Source organism: Drosophila mauritiana, chromosome 3R, assembly GCF_004382145.1.
Source record: "Drosophila mauritiana strain mau12 chromosome 3R, ASM438214v1, whole genome shotgun sequence".
NCBI classification, from domain to species: Eukaryota; Metazoa; Arthropoda; class Insecta; order Diptera; family Drosophilidae; genus Drosophila; species Drosophila mauritiana.
Genome location: NC_046670.1, coordinates 5,056,768 through 5,080,085, shown reverse-complemented (window position 1 = coordinate 5,080,085; position 23,318 = coordinate 5,056,768). Strand labels below are relative to the sequence as shown.

Below are 23,318 nucleotides of genomic sequence, written 5' to 3'. Positions count from 1 at the left end.
CGGGTACAAATTACGCTTGGTGGATTCCTTGGGGTTGGGGCTTTGGCAAATATTTCTGGGCGGTGGCTCTTCGTGGGCGTTCCGGGGCGTGGCACGTAGGTGTCTGCGTGGGCGTGCCACGTTTCATTTGGCGTGTCAAAGTGGCGCAGCTTGAAATTTTGACATTTTAATGGCATAACTTGCCCGCCACTCCCCCGGGGAACCAGCAGCTCCACTTTCTTCGCCCCACCCCGAACACTCCCTCCTAGTTATTAATGTGCCACAACATCGTCCGTCGCCCGCTGTGCTCCACCAATCCTTGCTGAGAGCCACATTTAAATACTAGCAAAGTATTTATGGTTCGAAGACCCTGCCTCGTGCACAGAAAGAAATTATGCCCCAGGTGGTCATTTGTACTGATAGGAATTGTAAAGACTCTAATTTGTTCTTCGAAATTTTCAATTGATTATTAAAGTAATTATATCGCTAATTGGAATCAATACGGGACACATACTTAAAGTACAAATGTCGTCCTTATTATTTAGCTTGCAAATAACTATAAAATTTACTGTAGTACTCTGTGGTTAATTTGGTTATTCTCTCTGTGCATCATCTTATTTCTATTGATTTATATGCTATGTTTCTAAATGCAGAAGTACATTTTCCCCCGCAGAACGATGTCAATCTATTGGAGGTAAGGATACCACCTCAACGCACTGATTTCTGGTCGAACTAAGCATTCTGGATTTGCAATTACCGAGCTTGCTATTTGGCCTTCGGTGTTTAGCAGTATCGATTGTTCCGGGCCACCCAGTCAGTCACCCAGTCAGTCAGCCACCCAACCAGTTAGCCAGGCAGGCCCGCATTAGCCACACTGGCAATTACATGTGACCCACTCATTGCGAAATGAACATTTCACCCCAGCATGCGTTATGGGGAAAGGAACAAAAGCCCGCAATTAGAGCGATTTAGAAGGGGGCAAAGGAGACGGCGAAGGAGGAGCCTACTGGCCTACTTGGAGGTTCGGTGTAATTTGTCATGTCCCTGCAACGGGATAACAACTGTGACCCGATTCCGGGGGAGCGGCAGATGTCGGTGGGATGAGGCTGCGGAGCCGACAAGCTGGCTGACAATAATTGTGATTAATAGCGCTGGGGCGTCAGCGAATATTTTTCAGGCCATTTCGATGCGATGCGTGGCATTGAGAGCAATGCAGTATTAATGGCAGGCACACACGTTAAGTATACGCCCCGTATAACCCATTGTGACAGCGTAATGCTGATGAGTACATATATTTCAATAAAGGTTGGGGCGCGAATTGAGATTTATGGGATTATTTCAACCGCAAGAGTGCCATGCATCAGATAAACAAGCTTATTTTTTGCCATTTTCCCGCTCTTGTCTATTGGATCCAGATTTCACACGCCATGATGTGCATAAAAATGCGCATTAATAATTATTAGGTGCAAAAAATGCAGCTTCTTCTTGTGGCACATTAAATCGCAGCTTAAGGATCTCATATGCATTTTGATTGCTTTCTGTTTGCATATGTTAAAAATATAATGCATTTTAAGAGAAAATGCTGTGGGAGATGATTCAATTTCGCATGAGGGGTAGCTACCCAAAGAGCTTCCTTAATAAGTTGAAGGTTTTATTAGGAATAAGAAAAAAATGTTGTTATACTTTAATTAATTTGGTTTGGACCAAGTTGCCTCATAATAAAGAAATCAATTAATTTGCGCAACCATTAAAATATTCGCATTTCTGTTTATTTTTGCTTTTGGAAGCAAACTTCTGTTGATTTTATTAATGGCATATGCATATGTTATATATTTCCCTCTTGTGAACCTTATTGGCGTACAACATATCCAACAGAATGTTGAAAACGAGCCGCTGTGCCGTGATTTATGCAACATAATTTATGAGTCTCGTTTTATGTTAAAAAAAGGAAGTGAAAGGCAGGAGACTAAGAGCGATGTGGAAATTCAACATTTTTCTGGGCCGCGTGGTCTGGGTTTGGTCTGCGAATCGGCGGGAAACTCACATGACCTCGTTTCGGGCTTGATAAAATGATATTTCCCGTTCCGAAAGAACACACAAGCCCGCTTTCAGCAGTTTGATAAAAACCGAAAACGTTTCCGACCCAGAAAGAGCGGAGGTCCATATCCAACTGCCCGGCAACAGCTCCGGCGATTATCTGCCGGACTTTCCACAAAATTCGTATCCTGGCCCGCAGTTTCAGCCTAATAAATGTGCATTAATTTGGACAAAAAGGTTAACTTTTGGTTGCTGGCCATGCCAAGATTGCACATTATAAATTAAACATTTATGATGGCAGTTTTTCCTTGTTGGCTTTAGTAAAACATGCACAGCCAGCAGGCAGTAAAAATTATATGAACGGTGCCCCCTACTCGAATAAATTATTTGCTAGACAAGTAAAAAGTTTTTCTGCCGCCCTAGCACGAAGGAAAAGTTTAGTCAACAAGCACTTACAAAAAACCCGAACATGACTGCAAATTGCAGTCTGCAATATCTATAAAAAACTCATAAAAACATACTTCGAATGTGAAAAACTTTTTTAATCGAATTAAAAACGTATGTTACTGAATGAATAGTTCGGAGTAGTTATGATCTGCCGCAAATAAGAATGTGAATGTTAAAATACCTGTGCATGTATGAAATTCCCTGGTTTAAGTCTGTTTAAGCTAAAATGCAACTTTTTTTCTCAGTGCCCGGAATAATAGTGACTTATGTTCCCTGGCTCATGGCAAGCCTCTCAGTGAACTTTTTCAATAAACGATGGTGTTTGCGGATCCAAAGACTCGGTCAACTTTGCACGACATTTATCATTAAAGCGCAATACATAAACCACTTAGGGCGGAAATATTCAAAACTGAGCATAAAATGGGCGGTAAACAGACCCGTAAATCGAGGCCCAGACCGATCCAAGGCGAAAGGAGCAGCTAATGGGAAAACGCAAAGAGCACGCATCTCCGTAATGCCACGTGAAGGATTTATTTTCGAGTGTAAATCCTCGCATAAATGTTGATGCCACGTAACCTGAGAGGCCGCCCATCAATTTGGGAATCACGCGCCCCCAGCAACTGCCAACACCTTTCTAGGTCCTGCTCTTCGCCCCCCAAACTCCCCAATCTCTCCACTTAGTCCCCATTTCATTTTTTCGGGGTCCAGGGGGGGGCTGCGGATGGCTGGATCAGCGAGGTGTTAATGATAACTTGCCCAATTTACCTCATGTTCTTGCAACTTGTGCGGTGTGCGTGTGCAAACTTTAGCTAAGCCCGGTTATCTTCTATTTTTACTTCTTGTTTACGGCTGCTTAAAGTTAAAATCCCGTCTGCACGGCAAATCTGTTTTTCAATTTGCCTGCAAGGGTACCGAAAACACAGTTAGTTGCCAACTCACTTGAAAAAACCGAATAAGTTAAAAGTCATTTGTCAGATTTTTACTTCCTTAAAGGTTGAAAGTTTCACTGAAACTTAAATGGCCCTAGGTTTGTTATAATCATAAGCTGATGTTAGGTGTTGATAAAATATGGGGGCAACTAATATAAACTGAAGTTCAGGTTGTCTAGGTACTCAACTTACTTAAAACTAATTTAATTTGATTAAAACCATTTCTGTTGATAACGTTACTTGGACACAGTGGGTGCAGAAAATGAAGTTCACTTAGCGCTAACAGAAAATTGATTGATTTACGGCAGCTCAATTGAAATTTGAGTCTGCAAGTTCTCTTTTTTCGCCCAGCAACTAAATCGAATCAAGTATATTTCGTTTGCACTAAATGGCCATATAATTGACACATTACAGGGCACTAAACGAATTCCCACCTCCCTCCTGGCTTCGAGTATCACCCCCGAATCATTTATTTCACAGGCTAGAAGTGGCTTTTCGGGAGCGTCACCTATAGCAACGCTGGCCGGAAATTTTAGAAGGACACTGCCTTGCTGGGGAGCCTGTCACACAAAGGATTCCCACTCAATAAAAGGCAAGAAGCAGCCTTTGTTGTGCCCCATTTCTGGTATTACCTTTTGTCGGCAAACGTGTCACTGTGGGTGGTGGCTGGCCAGAAACTGTCTTTGGGCCCAAAACTTTTCACTAAGCATTTCAAAGTCGCACGAGTGCCCAACCGAAATGAGGGGTAAGAAAGCCGTTTCGACCTTTCCTTTCGCTGCCTTTCACTCAGACCAGTTAACGCTCCTTTGAGCTTGGCGCCGTTTTGTGCGTTATTTAAAACTTCGGGCCTGCTTAGCAGCATGAATGGCAAAATTTTGATTTTCTTTCGGTTTTGAAGTGAAAGTTTTTGGAGATGAAACAAGCGAAATGTGTATACATTTTAATGATAAATTAATAAAGCTCGAATGGCAATATCAAACCGATGTACTCACACTTGCAAAAGCCAGCGCTCATCGCTTTGTTTGGGAATTTTCGCAGAAATTATTCGAAAACCTGTATCCTTTTCCGCCTCAGGGTTTGACGTCAATTAAATATTCATGCGGCCCGTTAGTCGTTAGCCTTTGGGCCGCCGGCGGAGCATTTCCAAATGAATCAAATATGTAGGCTCCCATCCGGGCTGAGCCACGACAAAAGATGCGATCCGCTGGCCGTGATTGCTTTCCATTTAAAATGATTTTTATCCGCAATGAGGGAATTAATGCGCCACAATAAATTTGAGGCGCTCGCAAAAGACAATGACCTCGTCCTCTAACTTGGCTAGTAGCTCGTGGGCCCTGCCTCGTGGCTCCCTTCTGGCCAGCGAACCGAATCTGGAGCCAGGACCATGATTGAGCTCTCCCAGTCTGCTGACCAGCCCGTGGCCATTAATCAAGGTGAAATGTCAATTTAGTCACACATAACTCAAAATGAGATTGGCAATGGCAGTTGGGACGCCGCCTTGGTCCTTGGGTGGACTTAAATGTTTGGCAGTCATAAAGGTGCCAAGGAAATGTTAATGATTTTCCCTTCGCAACCTTGAAAGTTGGGCGGAGCCAGGGCGGAAGTTTCACATTTCGCTAACTGCAACGGTTGGCGGCTGCTTCAACTGTTCATCTAAAACATTTTCCATTTCCGGTGGGCACTAACACAGTTGTAAGGCCCACGCTTCCCACTCGGAGAATGAGAAATATGATTATTTATTTACACAACCTTAATAAGTGGTGATAAGAACAAATATATTTTTAAGGAATTTCAGAACCTACATATGATGAGATATGATTTAGAAAAGGAATTTGACTTATGACATTTCTGTTTCTGGAATAACGCGAGTTGAGGAAGGCGAACTAATCATTTTAAATATTTTTCTCTTAATAAGTTGCATTTGTATAACCTCCCAAAGATGCTGAGGTTGGGCTTATAATAAAGGTCGATTTCATATCTGTTACTTTGCCCTTTGGCATAGGGTGCGGTTTCGCCAATCGAAAACGCAACCCGCATGCTGAGAAACTGAGTTTCCCAGAAAACTAGTTATAGTGTATATTTAGAGCAACTCACCGCCTTAGCTTGTAGTTCATGCAACACATTTCATTGCATAAGTTTTCCCGACAGCTTTCCCCGCACTCGCACTCTCGTGGGCCCAGAGTGTTGGCAACACTTCAGCACCGACGTCATAGCTTCGTTGGTGTCGCTGTCTCTGTGGTTGGTTGTTGCCACGTTTTGTAGTACATTTAGTACGCTTGTTAGCTTAATGCACCCTTGAGGCCGCCCCTTGAAGTCCCCCATTTTGGACACATCAGCGGTGGCGTCCTCGGTCTTCTGGAAAGCTCTGCGGCGGCTCCTCACTCGCATGTATTTAAATAAACGTTTCTGCTTGGGAAGCCTGAGGCGCAGCCAAGCCCGCAGATTTTCCCAATGACGTATTGCGCAGAATTTATGAAATTTAAGCGGTGTAAGGTGATTACGTTTTCATCTGGCATTCGCATATAACACACAATTTCAGGAGCGAAGTGTCTATGCGGCAATTATGCACTCGGAGCTCTTGGTAATCGATTGATAATCCACTAAACTCACTTTGCATGGAAATTCTATCAGCCCAGTAAGGCGACACCCAGGATTGTATAAAGACGAAAAGTCCGGGGAGTTTCCTACTTATTTCTTGAACACGAAAAAGTTTTCCCCCAACAAAGTTGATCCTGCGGGCTGCATACAAACAGGAGATTAGGCGACCTGCGGCATTCAGCGAGTGAGCTGGACGCAGATGTCGACGACATAAATGATGGCTAAGCTCCGAAAGCATTATGATGATTGGGTGGTGGTGCGGGAAAAGGTCCCGGCCAGGACCAGAGGCCACGGCAATTGACCACTCACTTTGCCCGCCTTGGATTAATATCGCTGCTGTCCCTCTGCGGCAGTGAGCTTTGTTGACGGGCCAACGTGTGGTATGCGTGATATTTCAAATGGCCATTAAATTGGTTTTGGCCATTGTTCGTTGCGTTGTTCGCATTTATGTGATGGCTATCGTATTAATTCGACAAGTTTTGCCTTAGACAGTTCTGATTTGTTTCATTCGCGCTTGAATTCATTTCGTCCTTTATTTGTATTAATTTCCGCCCAGCCCATAAATACAATATCCTGCCAGTTGTGCTTGAGAGGAAAACAGAGAAGCAAAAGCTGCCGAGCCATTCATGCACTCACAATGCAGCAACTCAACATCCAGCGTGGATTTAGCACAAAAACCCACCTAAATAAATATGAAATTTAGATAATACGAAACGAGCCAAGTGACAACCTTCAGTGTCAATGATGAGCACATCTTCGTCATCCTGCCCGTCTTCCACGTCCTGCCGGCTCCCCTCGTCACGTAGCTCTGAATGACAAGGAAAATATAGAAATATATGTAGTGCGTACTGTACACATCCTTAGAGTGCGACACTCAAGGCTTTTATTCCGTTCACGTGCAACAAATGAACAAGTTCATTAAGTGCAGGATGTGGCGGGCGGGGAGATATAGGGGATCCGTGGATGAGCCAGTGCGCCACTACTGAGTCGATGGTTATGCAGTCATTAAAGTCCGTATAGCCGCTACAATATGCAAAGTCAGTAGGCCCAGGCGACGCCACATGCGAGGGCAACATTTATGCTGATTAAACTAGCGCCAACTGGCGGCAAATGGAAGCTGTGCGTATCTGCCTCAAGCACTGCGAGAAAAACCCACCAGGTAGTGAAATATGCAGTGAGTGCAAGATTACTCCAATATTGATTTCAAACGAAAATGTATCATCCTTAACCCAGTTTGTGTAGACTTGTTGTAGGCATTTGTAATAATAATAAAACAGATTAAAAACCAGGAACCTAAGCTATTGCAGACATAAATAATTTTAATTAGGTTTTTACTTTAAATCCAATTTCTTCATAAAACACACTTCCCAGATCTATAAAGTGTGATTAAATAACTTTTTGAAATTTCCCATTAAAGTTTGGAAGAACTGATGACGCTGGCATAACTTTCTTGTGTGTGAATGCCATGAAAATTACACATCCACGTCAGCTGGGACTGACTTGAACAAAGGAAAGGGACTGGAACTGAACTGAACTGCTGAAACTGGGCCTGGTTCATGACAATCCCCCAGCTGCTGGAGCCGAATGGCATCCTCCTCCGTCTCGTTGACATTTTTCATTTGGCTGCAGCTCGTCATTGGCGAACAGACAGCTCCTCTGTTAGAAATGTTGCCTGTCAGGGCCACGGATATCAGGATATCCCGGCCAGCATCACAAAAATTGTTCAATTGAAAAGTTTTTCAAAACTAATCGCTGACTAAAAGATAATACTATTGTTGGTGTACAGAGAAATAAATTTACAAACTTTTCATGGCGAGTAGAACAAACGTTGTGATTATATTATAAACTAATTTTATTTTTACAGATTGTGTATCCTGTTATTAGCTAATATAATCATTTTAAGCTAAATTAAACTAAATTGCATCTAAAACGGATGATAAATAGTTATGTGATACGAATAAAATTGGGTTATCATTGTCATGCTTTTCCCTGTGTGTAAATGTTTGTCTTTCACACACTTGCAAATGGAATGATTTGTACAACTCAAAATCACTTTAGTGGAATTAATTTGAATTTATTATGACTTTGCATGCAAAATCCTCACTTTGTTTATGCAGTTTGTCAAAATATCACATGTGGCTGCCTCCATTGTTTCACTTTCGGACCCATATCAGGCCATCGATTTTGCCCAAAAAAACCCGAAACAAATGTCGGCCTTTTTTGCTGGGGTGTTTGGCACGTGACTGTGAGGAGGAGCCCATGTGTGACCTCATTGAGTTTGATTTGGTTGGGTGTACATAAATTGCCAACAAACCTTTTCGAAAACTAAGCCAGCAAATTATGCACTCACAGCTGGTGCCATCGAATCCTCGAGGGAGTTTCGTGGGAAAATGCCAGAACAAAATGCAAATAGAGCATATGAAAAATGTGTCCTACGATTTATTCAGCTTTTGGTGGTATTGTATCTTATCTTGTACCTTAGCTTGGAGCTCTATTGGAATTTTGTTGAATGGTATGAAATAAGCACTTCCTGCAAAGGATTATGGCGCTAAAATTCTTTATGTTTTGAGTGAAATTGTCATGTCTGCGTCGTCTCAATTTGAACTATTCTGGGATTATCCACACACCTGGCTGAGCAGACAGTTCGCCTCAGCAATGCATATTTCAAGACCCCTGACCCCCCGACTTTGCTCCTTGGCCCCTGCAAACAGGCCCATGTGAAACTTTCGACCTCCGGTGCAGGCAATATAGTCGACCTTTGTGGCTAATTTTAGAGACACACCGAATGGACTTCCAAGGTTGTTTTTCTGTTTATGAAAACTTAATCGCGCTTATCCAAAAAATAGCTGGAAAAACAAAAAGCGTCAGACTATTTACCGTCGGAAAGGAAAGTGTCAGGCAAATGGCTACTGACGTAAAATGTGGCTTTGTCGGCTACTGTACCTGATCCAATTTGATTTTTTTGTTCATTTTTATTGTCGCTGATTGAAATTGATGGCGATTATCATTAAATTTTAATCTGCGAAAAAGTACCGAGCCTGCATAAATTCATAAGCAAATTAATTTAGGTGATGCATATTTTGATAATGAAATTCCTGTAATTAAATTACTAGAATATTGATAATATTTATGCATTATATTTACGCGACTAAAATTGATGTTTGAGGCTTTAGTGCAGGATTTTTATATAAATTTATTTATTTCATCCCAGCTATTTATACATATTTCGACAAGCATTAATACGATCGATTAAATCAAATTACTATTGAAAAGAGCGTGACATTACTGTTTAATGCCACGCTCATCTCGAAGTCTTTCATTTCATCAACACTCCTGTGCGATTCTGGTTTAATTAATCTCTTCCTAATGCTGCCTAACAATAAAATGCGAACATGATTTGCCAATTTAATGAGCTTACGAGCCCCAAGAAAATTTGTCTTATGCCAAACAGAACATGAAAGCAATCTAATTTCGGTAAACCGAAGACTATATACCCTTGCAGTAAATTAGTTAATATTGAAAAAAGGCAGATGATTGCTTTTGATAAGTTTTCTAATATTTTGTAATAATTTTCTATCTGCTCATATGGCACCTATAGGGCAAAGTCCTCCGATTTTTATCAATTCTAAGCCGACGGATGAACGGACATGTGGACGTGGAATTCTGTGGTCTTCTATCTCTACTTATTTTTTTGACCGAATCGAAATACCCTCTGCAAGGGTAAAAAACAGTCCTTCATGCAGGGAAACCCTAATTCTTCGACAAACACGACAAACACACCTGGACGCAGGACACTGAATACTGAATACCGAAAGGACAACCAAATGGCAATGTGCTCATTGTCCACTGCAAACATTACATGCGTTGTTCGGCATGGCGCGGGCTCCCATGTATATTTTTCAAAACACTACACACAATAAACATTTGCACACGGCCGCAGGACACCATGCTCTATGTAGGTGAGCCCGTGTCTGTGTGTGTGTGTAGGACACGCACATGTCAGGACAAAAGTGCTGATAGCATTCGAGGCACGCAATCATTTGCCGCAGGCTAAGCTGCTGTATACGTATGTGCACACTTAAAAAATTAAGAGTAAACAAAGTTTGTTGAAGAAAGTGAGTGAGGTTTCCTGTAACTTACATCATGAAAGTGAAGTGAAATCCAAGCCTAGTTACATACAGGAAAAGGTGGGACTATAACTTTGCAGTTCGGCGGTTCAAAGGTTGCTAAAAACAGAAGGACCTCTAAAGAGGTCTTATGTTTATGAATTTTCCAATAACCTTTTACTTATTAAAATGCTACATTTACCATTACTACATTACGGGGCGGTTAATAATCTTTATAAATGCAAACTTAAGCCTTTTTTGCTCCCTGGTGAAAGAAAGGCAATATCTAATAAGCTTCTGCGTTCATCTAGAATTTTTTTTTACAGGTAGGAGGAATTTTGTCGAGTGCAGACGATAGCAGGACAATATGCTCCAGGTAAGTCGTGCAGTCCATTATCGGGCACAGCTTACTCCTGTATCGTTTTCATCATAACACACGAGCACCATGCCCATCCATGCCCCGTTTTAATTTGCGCTAGTCTTGCCGCTTGTGCCCTTTATAAATATGCACACAATTATCTCGGTGGAAATGTCACTTTGGCTGATTGTTTGGCAGCCTCATGTTGCCATTTAATACGCATATGCCCGCCGTAGTGGGATGTCTGTGTGCCTAGGTAATTAGCCAGAAAGTGTCCCCTTTCCATTCAAGTTTCCCAACGGGAGCTCAACGAGAAGATGGCTCAGACAAAGGGTCAGTGCTCCTAGCTGAATCGAATTGATTGCGTGAGTGTGTGTTAACTGCTCGGAGTCAATTAGATATTTATCTGAGGAAGGAATTGCACAAATACGAAGTCGGAGAAGACAAGACCATGTCTTTCTTGGAATACATCAACGTCTGTTCTGTTCTGCTGAAGTTTAAATTAATGTCTTAAGCCCCTATTTGGGTAGCTCAACTAGCGCACATTAATTAAATTAGCCAATTAAAAGTTTTGGCAGGCTCACAAATCTGTTTCCACATAAATATATTTGTTCCAGGATTAATGCGAGCGAAAGCCGACGGAAAGTTTGGTAAGCCCAGGACAAATCACTTGGCCCGAAGCTGTATTGAAACGAGAATAAAATGGAAATGGGCTCGCAAGCTGAACGCTGAACGCCGAACTTACCCCGAAAAACACGCAGAATATTGATTTAGCGGTGACTTAGGCGTTTAGTTTATGCTTTTGGAACTGTTGCTTCTTCGGTTAACGGCTGAAAGTTCTTATGTTTCTTTGGCTCACATTTTTCGAACTCACACACAAAACTTGAGGCAATGGCTTAAGGACGACCTCCTTAGCGCCGCCGCCTCGCGGACAAAACAAAATAAATATTTAATTGTTTATTTTGCAGAGTCTTGTTGTTTCCTTACACTTATCGAGAATTATTTGTTTAAGTAACTTTATCGACGTTGAGCTTGCCCGCGGTTAAATAATTAATTATTTGGCCCGGTGGGCTTTCTCTGGTCTGTCTGTTGATGGTGATGGTTCCGTGGACTTCGCTGTTTTCGCTGACTTGTGGCACATCGCTTCGTTGAGTTAAAACTGAGCTCAGTTCCTGCCAAACAGTCGCTTTTATTGGCCGCCCTCTGAAACTCACCACACACAGACATGCTGGCTGCCTGCCGCTCCATCTGACTGCCATGCGCCCGAAAGGATACAAATATTTACAGGTGCGATGCGGCTTGGGGTGGGTACTGTGGGGCCAAAGCTCTTTGGGCACGGAAAAAAAATTGAGTGCCTCAGGAGATCTCGTAAGTAATTAAAAACAAAAAAACTAATTGCTGCTTTAGCGCTGAACGAGGAAATTATACATAATATTAATGGGTATGAAATATATGCTAACATAATTTTTTGTCTATATATAGGACACACAATATTTTATATTTCATTTGCATTGGCAATATTTAAGATAAATGAAATGGTAGCAACCCTAAGCGCAGAGCTTTTGCGCTCTCATTCGAGAACTGAAAGCTTTCACGTTTCAAAACAAAACGCACACACATGCACACAGCATCCCCATCCTTTCTGCGTGCGAGCGCGCACATGGCCAAAAGCCAAGTACTACGACTTTACAACTGTGGTGAGTTGGCCCAACGTTGTTGTTCCGGCGGCCGAGTCGCGTGCAGCAAAGTAAGCCGAAATGAGCCTCGCTAGTGTGGGCCAAAATGACGAGCATAGGGGAGGGGTGAGTGGGAGGGATACGGGGCCCAAAGGAGCCGTCCAAGGAGAAGGCTGCGATGAAAACAATGCAAACAAAAATTTGCGCTTTTACGAGCAGCACAACCATCATCAACATGAACATCAGTCTCAGCGAGCCGTTCTTCCATCCCGCAAATGCCGTTCATTTTCTTTTTTTTACCAGCCCGCCAAAGGATTATCCTTTTTGTGCCTCAGCCTAGGACCAACTTAGGTATGGCCGCTTATTTGTCTGGCACGCGTAGTTTCCTCAGTCCTTCGCTCTCGTCCTGGGCTTTCCCGCTCCCTATTCCATTGCCCTTTTTATTGAAGTTTACTACGGCAACAAATTGCTCACCGTTTAAGCCACTTGGGCACAACATGGCGTATGCGTAATTATAATTGAAATTTCGTGCCTACGCTTAATGAGTTCCCAAGCACCTTTCGGCCAGCCGAAGAATGCGAACGTCGGCGATATTAACCTTTTAATAAGGCAGCAGCTTAAGCTCTATTTATCGGGCATTAAACTGAATTTTTAATCAGAATAAATGCCGTCGGTCGGCAGGCACTAATGGGGCTAATCATTTGGGCGACCGACGAGTCCATGGCAACCTGTCATTACATTACTGAATACTTAATGTCACCAGCTAGGAGCCGCTGTGAGATGGTGTGAGGTGCAGAAGACGCCTTCGACTTGTTGCGTAACGGTGAAACAAGGCCATAATGCTTCGCAACTGAGCCAGCGTGAAAGCAACACACGGCGGATACGCAATACGTAATGTTTTCATAGCCCTTACATAACGCAAAGCCGGCGCTGAAGAGGCTGCATCATTCCGCCTGCTCCAAAGTTCACAAAATAATTGCATTTTACGCTGGTAGCTAGATTGACGTCAATCGCAATCGGATGAGACGCCATGCAATTGCATCAGAAGAACTTCGGATTAAATACTGAGTGGGGATGAATTCAGTTGAAATGAGTTGAGTAATCAGTTTAGTAGTTGCAATTCTGCTCCTGATCACGCTCATTCAAGACCGAAACTTGAGCTTGCAGACCGGCCTTAAATAATTGATTTACCTGGCAATTAGCTTCGTTAATATGATTAATGGCAGGGGCACGCCGCAATCGAGTTGAATTGACATTGACAGGCGAGGCGAGGTTCGATTTATTGAGACACTAAAAGCCACTGCATTCAGCCCGCGACCTTTGGCCCCAATATCGCCACCGAAAATTAACCCGCATTGTGATTGTATTAGGTGGCACGGCCCCATGTAACGCGGGCATTTTAAAAGCGTACATTATTGATGAAAAGCGCACTGCACGCAATAAACCAATTTATTGTCCGTCTCACCTGTCTGGCTACCCCTTTGGCCTTCAGTTCCTGCACCCCTCGCCTGCTCCATTCGACATTGTTTTGCCTTCTAGCTGCTCGGTAATTTCATTTGGTAATTATATCCTGCAATTTGCTGCAACGCAATTCGACAGTGCAGAGGACAAGGATCGTGTCAGTCCGCAGGCAACAAATGTGAAGGGTCACGATGAAAAAAGGTTCTAACAAAGTGAGGCCATCCATCGCATCGAGCACTGCCGTCTACTATTGCTATTCAACGAAAAGTGGCAAATTAAAGTACTCCTTTGCAAACCAGTCCACCGAAAACCTTTCAATTGGTACAGCACTTATGCCCCGAGCTGTTGAGTTGTTTGGATTTCACTTGTTGGGCTCCCCAACACCTGGTTGGATAAAAGTGTAGGTTCACCCTTTTATAACTTAAAATAAAGCCTAACAGTTTATTGGTCCAAACTAAAACTAAAAGCATTAAGAGTCAAATAAGTTATACTTCGATGCCCAACAATAATGTTACTTTTTAAGGATTGAGTACTTTTTTCTTTGAAATAAATAGATTATATAGATATAATCTATATTGGCCTTTGCCCAAAAATATATATTCCTAAATAAATAGCAAATGGTTTTTTTTAGCATGCAAATGGGTGGTAATGGCATGGAATCACTGCATCGAATTCAATTACCAATAGCTTTGATTTCATTACCGAACAAATAAGCATTTATTATCGAATAGAAAACTATGGTTAACTAGAACTCACCTTTTCATCCTTGGCGTAGAACAGCATATTCCGCTTGAGGCGAAAGTAACGACGCCGCCAGCGTTGAAATGACCAAGTGTGCTTCAGCAGGAATCCCTCCTTGATGATGGCAGCCTGAAAAGAGTGCAGAACAAAGTGATTGCAATTTCAGCTTGGCTGTGAAAGTACCCAATCAGCCATGGATTCGCCAGGGGCAATTAGCAATTGATGAGCTGACACTGCACGGACCGGAGTCAATGGGCCGAGGATGATAATAATGAGGAGCGTGGCATGTAGCAGACGAGGATGGGACTGGGACTGGGCACTGAGGGCACAGGACACAGGACACAGAACACGCAGGACACTCCGGTCAGCAACTCCGAAGCTCTCTGCGGGACCCGTCACTTGCAATCTTCGACTGAGTGTCAACAAATAATTGGCTGCAGGCGAAGAAGGGGCAAAGGCACGAGGGCGAAAAGTAGGGGCGTCGATATGGCCGGCAATCAATTGTGCAAACAAAGATCTGCCACACAGCCTTTGGCGCTATTCACACATATTTGCGAGCTATAAATGTGTAAATAAGCGGGCGCGAATGGCGACAAAAGTGACAATAATCTGGGGCAATTATACGACAAGTAAACTTCTTGATTCGGCCAAATTCTTCGACTTGGCTTAGCGGGGTCATAGAAATCGATCCGAGTGCAGATGGCTGGCTGCAAAAAGTTGCAATCCGTTTAGTTTTTGAGCGGGGTCATATCCGCCCACCCTTGCGGCAAGAGGAAATCCAGCGCCAAATAATAATGGAAAAATCGTTGGGAAAATCCACGGACACTGCAACCAATCGAGTTGCAGCAAATCCATTTGCTTTCTGTTTGCACAGCAAATGGCAGTGGGAAACGGAAATGTTTACTTAGCCAAGGAACTGAAAGCTTGCTTAAGGATTTACGTGACTTTAAACGATTTTTGAGGAATAAAGGCATGACGAGTAGGGGAACCTTCTTTAAAGTAGGCCGTTGACCTCCCAAGGGAGATGAAAAATTGAATTAAATTGATAATGCTCGGCGCACAAGCCAAGCCTAACTGTGACTAAAAATCAAAGTAAGGGGCTATCATGCCAAGATAAATCATCGTCAATCAATCATGTGGCACGGCCATGAGGCCAATCGCTGACACATCAAGTATACGCCAAAGTGGCCAAGGATAAAGCCCGCAAAGCCAGAGTCCATCAGCCAGCCAACAACAACAGACAGCGCGACGATGATAAGCAAGTTTGAAATTTTCGTTAGCCGGGTATTGATTTTGATTTAACGCCACCTGCCCCAAACTCCTCCCTTTTCTGCCCCACTCTCGCTGCGGTAAAAAGATACAAGATAAATAAAAAGGCCGGTCCGTAGATATGAATATGACTTGCTGTTGTTGCTCACTCAGCCGGGCAAGGTAAACAACATAACGTAAGATTTCCCAGCCATGACTTTTACTGGCATTTCAGTGCCTTTGATTCTATCAGCCGGCAAATACATTATGCATAGGTATTAGACAAACCGCTCCTTTTCTTTTCGCTCAGACTTTTGAGCTTTTCAAGTCAAGCAAAACAGCTTTAAATTAAGGAAATTAGCTTCAGAACTTCGAGTTACTTTGATGGCGCACGTGAGGCGCAAAACAGTTGGCCAATTGTCTGAGTAAATAGTCGTAAATAATTCAGCCTTTTTTCCAACAAGCACGTGGCTTGAAGAAAGAAAGTCAGACTCAAGGATATTGCGGCAACAGCCCAGTGACGAAGATCCACAGAATGGGGCAGAGGTAAAGAGTTGGCAAGACTTCTGGCTTTGTTTGTACAGTAGGCTTACTTAATGCTGGATTTAAATGGCTGAAAAGGACTACAATCGCTGGCAAAAATATGTAAACATTTCTTTTTGAAAATTAATTTTTATTAATTTTGTTAAAAAGCGTACCTATTTATTCAAAACTATTTGTAGTTCAAGAACCTTTTCTCCTGTGGATAGAACCATTGTTCTTTTGCATCTCGAATTGTAAACACATACATATACCATCATACATATCAAAAATTAAAAAAAAAAACTAAAATTATGATTATCTGGGAAATTAATATTGCAATAAATAATTTCACCAATTAAACTATACATCTGAAACAAACATTTTCAAGAAAGAAAACAGATACCATTTCATAACTAAAACCTCTTTCTATAAGACTGCAGTATCTATCCAAGAATAAAAAACGACGAATTCAAACCATATTTTTGTTTATGGCCAGTTTCGAGACCCCCGTACCTAGTCGCATGCCCCGCACTGTACTCCAACTGCTGAGGCTCTTTCTATTGTCTTATTGTCGCCGCCTTCAGGGCTGGCAGCACGCTAACCAAAACGCTGCCATCAAGCCCTGCACTAAGCCGCTTTGTTTAGCGTTCGCTTATTGTTTTGCGGTTTGACATGTGTAAACCCCACACACTGGCAACACACCAGGCCACATGTGAGAGAGTTCACGGGGCCACGCCCCTCTCCACACGGGAGCACTTGAATGTTGCTTGTCTGTCACAATCAGGCAAATGTGTTTTGCCCAGCTCCCGACTGCTATAAATCACAAATAAGAAATGCCTTCGCTTAAAGCATAAATTGCAGTTGGACAGACGAATTGGCGAAACGGTTGCCGAAACTCGAGCGGTGGGTTCATCGGGAGAGCTGGATAAAAATACAATGGGGTTGGCAAAGGCCAAAGTTGGGCGGAAGGGTCAGCGCAGCGATGCGTATAATTAACATCAAATGGCCAGCAACCCGGGAACTGGAACATTGGGAACATTGTTCATACGACGCGGTGTACCGGCGGCCAGGGGCGAGCCTTGGACGCTACAAAGTGACACCAAGCCATAAAGAACTTAATTGAAGCTTTTCTCGGGCTTCGCGGAGTTTTGGGGCTTGCCTTTCTTTAGCTTTTCCATCATTTTGATTCTTTTATTCGCGAAACCTGGCCGCCGGGCAACTATGGCAACGTTTAATTAAAATTCGACGACGGTCCGTTCGGACCTTCCATTTCTTTTTTTGTTCCGCTGAGAGTCGCAAGTCGATACAATTCTATTTCATTTCGGGCGATGTGGACAGCGTAGGATTACATTTTAATAATGCACTTAAATGGTGATTGAAATGGGCGCCCGCTAAGCCGGCGAAGCAATCTGCAAATGGGGACCATCCTGACCCCTGACCTATGCAGCAGCGACGCTAAAATATTTTACCGACTTCTTGAACTGCGCCTCTGACCTTTGGCAGTGGTGTAGCTTGCCGAGGTACTTGAAACATAAACTCTCGACACACGCAACTCGCATATAAAGCGGCCGCCCCACCCGCAGCTGCTTGCCCCTTTGCATGCAACTTCCGCTCCAGAAACTTTGGCGAGGACGCTCCGGTGCACCACCACCATGGTTGGTCCCGTGACAAAGCCGCAGGACGGCTGACACACGCAGAAAAGCTGCAGCCCTTCTGCTGTGAAATGGTTTTTGATATAAGTTTAAGACTCACAGAAATATTTACTGACATATTTGTTAAATATTCATATCCTTCGATAAAGCAAAAAACGTTATTTAGGACTGTGTTATGCTACACCACTGTTGCACACCATGACTACACCTGTGTTGCAGAAACGAAATCTCTTGTATCTCAAAGAACATGAAACTAATACCAATTTGCATTAGTGTACAGTACGACTAGATCTTTGAACTTACCAGGTTGTTGGTGCACTTGATGGACATGCGGCGCTGAAAGAGGCGCGCCGGCTCAGTTTCGATTTCCGACTCCGACTCGGACTCGTCGCCATCGTGGCTGATGGAGATGATCGGTATGATGGGCACCGGGGAGATGCTACCGGAACTACAGGCACTGCTTCTTCCGCTGCTCGGACTGCTCCTGCGGGAGCCGCGAGGGCTTCGCTGCACGTGGAGGGTGTCCAGTTTTAAGTGGGCCATTGTCGGGATGCGGGACTTCTTTGCATATCCGGGACACAATCGGACTGTCACGTTGCAAGGACACGCAGCACTCAGCGGCGAACAAAGCGAGGGATTCCAGCGTTGAGTAGCCGACGTGTAGCCGCAGGTGGCTGTCCCATTTGCAGCTCGCCCTTATGCTTATGTAAAAGGACTCCCTAGTCCCCGCTCTGGACACACCCCCTGACAAAGGCAAATGGCCTTACACCCTTACGGTTTTTGGGAAAAAGGACTCCGATTTCTAATCCTTTGTCATTTGAAAGCGGTCAGAGTTCCTTTATTCAGATTACAATAATTGCACGAGCGTTCGAAAAGCTTACATTCAACATCAATTTAATAAATTTAGCAAAAATACTTGCACAACACACATGTGTACACCGTTCTATTTAATTATATATATATTTGATTAGGTTACACTAACTAATTTGCAATGGGAAAAAGTACACCGCATCCAGAGTATCTAAGTGTCTAGCAAAAATTGCCGAATACCGTGCACTCACAGTTCACATTTAAATTCACATTCAAGATTACACTAACGATAATTGAAATTGCGTTTTTGTCCTTAATTATCCGCCACTTCCTGCTTCCTCCCGTTGTAACTCTATATGTAAAAAATTCTACACTAGCTCGCCGCCTCGAGTTTTTGTTTCAGTACTTCGTGTCTATTTTTATGTCCTGCTCGGGCTCCACAGCTCCTTCTGCTCCCCGCCGAAGTTTGCTCGGAACTGAGACTGGAACCGAATCTGAATCAGAGTCTCACTCAGAATGCGAACTGCCGGAGCCGCGCGGCGAACTGAACGAGACCGCAACCCTCACTGTTCGCTGTCGCTGCCGTGGCCCAAAGCGGAGTGGGTGGCATAGGGTTGCCAGGTGGCGGATGGCAATGCTGAGGTTTTTAAAGCTATTTTAAGTCAAGGAAAGGGATTAAACTTTTAGATGTTATTATTATAGGTCAGGGAAGTGAACAGGAAATTAAGTTAAATGAAAAAACTTTTAGTTGTTTTTGTAAGCTATTTCTAGTAGCGGAAGGGAACAGTAAAATAAGCAATCAAGTGACTAATATTTTAATTGTTTTAAAAAGTCATTTTAAGTCAGAAAAAGGGAACAAGTAAGTAATCAAAGGAAATTTATTCATCATGAAAGTTTTCTAGTTTTAATTCTTTTGTTAAAGCTATGATTTAACAAAATCTCTTTAGAATTTAGTTATTAATTTAAAATTGTAATACAAATTATATCTCGTTTTCACACATATTTTGTTATTTGCTGCCTATCTATTTGAGGTACATTTTTTCTCGTTTTGTGTGGACTTTCGACAGCGCTGGCAACCCTATCCAACTGAGCTGGCACGCAACGAAAGTAAGAAATATTCATTATCCTTGCATTTTCCGCGAGCGAGCCGCAGAGATATTCACAGAGAGAGAAAGAGAGCTAAACGGAAACGCTCTGTGCGGGAAAAGCCGAAAAGGGACGAAATAGAACGAGCAAAACAAAACGCCGAGACGAAGGATAAGACAAAGCGCAGACCAGGACAAAGTAAACAAGAAAGGCAAAAACGAACCGTGGAAGGAAGCGAACGACTGACAGAGCGTTGGCTACAATTACAAAGGAGTGCAAAGGCAAATTTGTAGAGCGGGCGGAAAATGTGGGTGGTGGTAAGGCTGGGTTGGCTGGAAGGCGTGTGCTTTTCCGGCCTTGCGCTTTGGCTTTCACTATTTGTTGTCTGCTGTCACTGCCGCTTGGCTTTCGGTTCCTGCTCCTCCCTGAACGGCACATCCATCCGACCATCTATCCCACATTTCCCGGCGGGCATTACTCTTTGCGCTCGACTGCACTCGCCTATTTATTTTATTAAATTTTCACGTGCCCACATACACACCCACACACTCGTACACTCACCTGCAGTGGGCATTTCGAGGAGCCAAGGACATCCAATTAGGCGGCTGCGAGCCGTGCTTTTAATGCATTTTAAATGCGATTGAGGCCAAGCTGAGTGAACTAACGCTTTCACTTAAATCCAATTTGGCAACGATCTGTTAACCACATAAGCTCCCCTGACGGTAAATTAGTTTATTTTTTCCCGTTGAAAATGGACTGCACACGTTTTATTATTTGCTATGATGATGAATTGGAAATCGCCAGAGCACAAAAAATTATTTAATTTTTTTTATCAGACAGACCTTAAGTTATCCACTTAAAGTCTGTTTGAAATTAAAAAAAAACTGTCATAAATTAATTTTTTCAACATGGTACTTTTTAAATTAACAATATTACTTGAAGTACCGTTTTTAAAAAATTTTATTTGACAAATAATTTTATTTGACATAGGATTTAGCAGTAAGGGTACGCTGGTCATAAAAATTATTTTTTTACACAGAAGGATTTAGAGCAGAATCACATCCTTAAATAGTTTTGTATCAATTTTCCTCACACGAATCATAAACCCAGTCCTGCCTTTCAGCTTGAACGTTTCCAACTCTTGTGCCCTGGAAGAAATAAATTTATAAAATTAAATATAATATCCTTTTTTGCGTATCAATATAAAAAAAATAAGAAAACAGTGGGCGTTAAAATGGGAATTTCAATGTTTTAAACAACTACGAGTAGAACTCTCTACCTTTTTTAATAAATCACGAAGTTTATACGGACGGACAGAAAGGCGGACAGATAAATCCACTCGGCTAGTGATCCTTATCGGGAATGCTTGTACTTTATAATATGGTCGGAAACTTTACCTCCTATATTACATATTTTTTTATTGAAAAAGTGTATATATTTTACGAAATGTATAGCTAGAAAAAATATATGAATTAATGATATGTGAGATTAAAGACAAATGGCGATATATAAATGAATTAATAGGTTCTACAAGTATATAAAAATTTGCTTATGGCTTATCCTGTGTAATAATTATAATTCGACATACCCTGGGCATTTCAAGACACCGTCGGAATCGCACCCGTGTCCTACCGGCCTTCTCGCCGCTGAGCATTCCGAATTCGAAAAGGCTGGGTGTAAGTATATAGCCTCCCCAGTTGTGCGGCATGGGGATCTCCTCCGGTTGCTTGCCAAGCCAGGTGTTCAAGCGCTCTCCGATCCGCGCAAAGAACCCTGATCGGGATTGCCACTCGGCCGCAGCATATCGTGGTCCATGGGTGATGCTCATCTGGACGTGGCGTGGAAATCGTCGGAACTGGTCTCGAACCTGCTCCTCCGTTAGTTGGTGAGCAGATCCAGCTATGCGGACACTGCGCATGAGCGGCGCCCAGTTGAAGTGCAGGGACACGTGAGGATTGGCGCTAATCTCGCCCGCCTGCCGACTACCCAGGGTTGTGAAGAAGGTGATTCCATTGGAATTTACCTCCTCAATGCTGGTCAGGCGGGTCACAGGCTCACCGGACTTGTCCACCGTGGCCATGCAGGCCAGTCGAGGCCGCACCTGAGGAGCCTCCTTCTGGGCGGCCATCAACCAGTTCTGGAAGATTACGTGCGGCTCCTCGTACACCCGCTGCTCCTCGCTGCCTATATAGCTCACCTGGTGGGAAGCATGGCTCATGTGCTGCGCAAAGCGACTTAGTGATCCTGCTGACCAAAGCGAACACCACAGCTTTTGTACCAAAACAGTCGACATAGTAATTTTTAATATGCTCTACAATTTAAAACGCACTTCAAGGAAACGGATCAAAAATGCTTAGGCTGCTTGTCCAACTTTTGGAAGGGTTATATGCCATATTTAAAGATTAAAAAGGAAATTCACTTACACCTTATTTCAAAATTTAAAGGCAATCTGCAATTTGTATTTAATAGTTAAGCTTGTACATATGTATATAGTTGTTTATAGTGACTTTACACATTCCTCTATTATATTGCGCATAACAACTAGATTTGGAAGACATTTTCAATGCATTTGTAGCTGAACTCCAGATCCCAGTGCCTAAGGAGCCAACCGTTCGTACACCCAACCCTCCTCTCCCTTGTGAACCAGCTTGCCGTCGACTTCGGATTCCACTCCACCACCTCGTCTAAAGCGGATGCGATCGTGGAGCCGATCGGTCTGACCCTGCCAGAACTCAATGAGGTCAGGACGCACCAAGTAGCCGCCCCAGTTGGGCAGCGGCACCTCGCCATCGGGACCCAGTTCAAGCTTGATTGCCGCCTCCACGTCGTCCAAGTAGCTGCGCGACGGAATACGCTGGCTTTGCGGACTGGCAGCGGCTCCGATTTGGCTGGCCCTTGGTCGCTGGTGGAAGTACTTAAGGGAGTCCTCCGCCGAGATCTTCTCAGCCACGCCCTCGATGCGGACACTTCGCCGCAAAGGGAGCCAGTAGAAGGATATGGCTACATTGGGATTGGACTTGATGTCCTCCGCCTTGCGGCTACCGTAGTTTGTGAAGAAGGTGAATCCCTCGGCGGTGGCTTCTTTCACCAGCACATAGCGATTGGAAGGCCTACCCTCCGCACTCACGGTGGCCAGAGCGGCGGCATTAGGTTCCAAAATCTCCGGCGTTTTCAGGGCCAACTCTAGCCAGTCGCGGAATACGCAAAATGGGTTCTTCACCTTGATGTTATCCTCCAGGAAGGCGTCTTTGCGCTCACAGTACTTCAGACGAAGTGCTAGTTCCAGAAATTTACAAGCAGACCATTTAATAGAACATATTATTGGCTATTGGAGTTACTTACCCGAAAGTGGCACCTCCGAGGCACCTTGGCTCATCCTGCGAATTGTTTGCAGCAACTTCACTGTGTTTGTGGGGTTTATCTACTGATTATTTCCGATTTCACAAATAAGATTTAAACGTACTTATTCAAGGTCAGATATGAGCTTATCTGCGGCACTTGAGCACCAAAACAATAACAAAACCGGCGAGAGAATTTATTACAAAATGCAAGACTTGTTTGCGCTTAGTGTAGCCAGTCCCACTGTGTGTAATTAACACCGCTCTTTAGCGGTAATTTTTGGGTATGCAGACACGGTCACTCCCTGCATAAGCAGCAATGTTAATGGT

General features: G+C 43.4%; 3 protein-coding genes across 9 annotated transcripts in view; all 3 read right to left on the bottom strand.

Annotated features, from left to right (window-relative positions):
* Positions 1-19,099, bottom strand: part of LOC117146115 (diacylglycerol kinase eta) — a 50,245-nt gene extending 31,146 nt beyond the window's left edge. For 4 of the 6 annotated variants that reach the window (XM_033312105.1, XM_033312106.1, XM_033312108.1 and 1 more), the window contains exons 1-2: positions 18,058-19,098; positions 14,348-14,461 (exon numbers count right to left, since the gene is read on the bottom strand). In XM_033312105.1, the coding sequence (XP_033167996.1) occupies positions 14,348-14,461; positions 18,058-18,297 (354 nt within the window). In that variant the 5' untranslated portion in view covers positions 18,298-19,098. Of the gene's footprint in view, positions 1-11,199; positions 11,552-14,347; positions 14,462-18,057 lie in introns of those variants that run through there. The other 2 variants (XM_033312110.1, XM_033312109.1) reach the window with 2 other exon arrangements.
* A 1,500-nt stretch (positions 19,100-20,599) lies between these two features.
* On the bottom strand, positions 20,600-22,037 carry LOC117144986 (pyridoxine/pyridoxamine 5'-phosphate oxidase). The gene is made up of 2 exons (XM_033310455.1): positions 21,239-22,037; positions 20,600-20,798 (listed from the first exon to the last, which is right to left on the bottom strand). Exons 1-2 carry the CDS (start codon positions 21,941-21,943, stop codon positions 20,730-20,732), a joined length of 774 nt encoding a protein of 257 aa, XP_033166346.1. The 5' UTR covers positions 21,944-22,037; the 3' UTR covers positions 20,600-20,729.
* A 50-nt stretch (positions 22,038-22,087) lies between these two features.
* Positions 22,088-23,239, bottom strand: LOC117144987 (pyridoxine-5'-phosphate oxidase). 2 transcript variants are annotated; one of them, XM_033310457.1, is made up of 3 exons: positions 23,114-23,239; positions 22,993-23,052; positions 22,088-22,926 (listed from the first exon to the last, which is right to left on the bottom strand). In XM_033310457.1, coding segments are annotated over exons 1-3 (741 nt in total). In that variant the 5' UTR covers positions 23,115-23,239; the 3' UTR covers positions 22,088-22,246. The 2 variants fall into 2 exon arrangements, with proteins under 2 accessions (XP_033166348.1, XP_033166349.1); XM_033310458.1 differs by having other exon boundaries at positions 22,993-23,239.
* Between the last annotated feature and the right edge of the window lie 79 nt (positions 23,240-23,318).

What these genes read in the sequence shown, in the direction of transcription:
- LOC117144986 (XM_033310455.1), bottom strand. Translation starts at nt 21,943, where the DNA reads ATGTCGACTGTTTTGGTACAAAAGCTGTGGTGTTCGCTTTGGTCAGCA. An exon ending in GGTGTCTTGAAATGCCCAGG is followed by an intron (nt 20,799 to 21,238) that starts GTATGTCGAATT and finishes TATTTCTTCCAG; the next exon opens with GGCACAAGAGTTGGAAACGT.
- LOC117144987 (XM_033310457.1), bottom strand. An exon ending in CTCGGAGGTGCCACTTTCGG is followed by an intron (nt 22,927 to 22,992) that starts GTAAGTAACTCC and finishes TTCTGGAACTAG; the next exon opens with CACTTCGTCTGAAGTACTGT.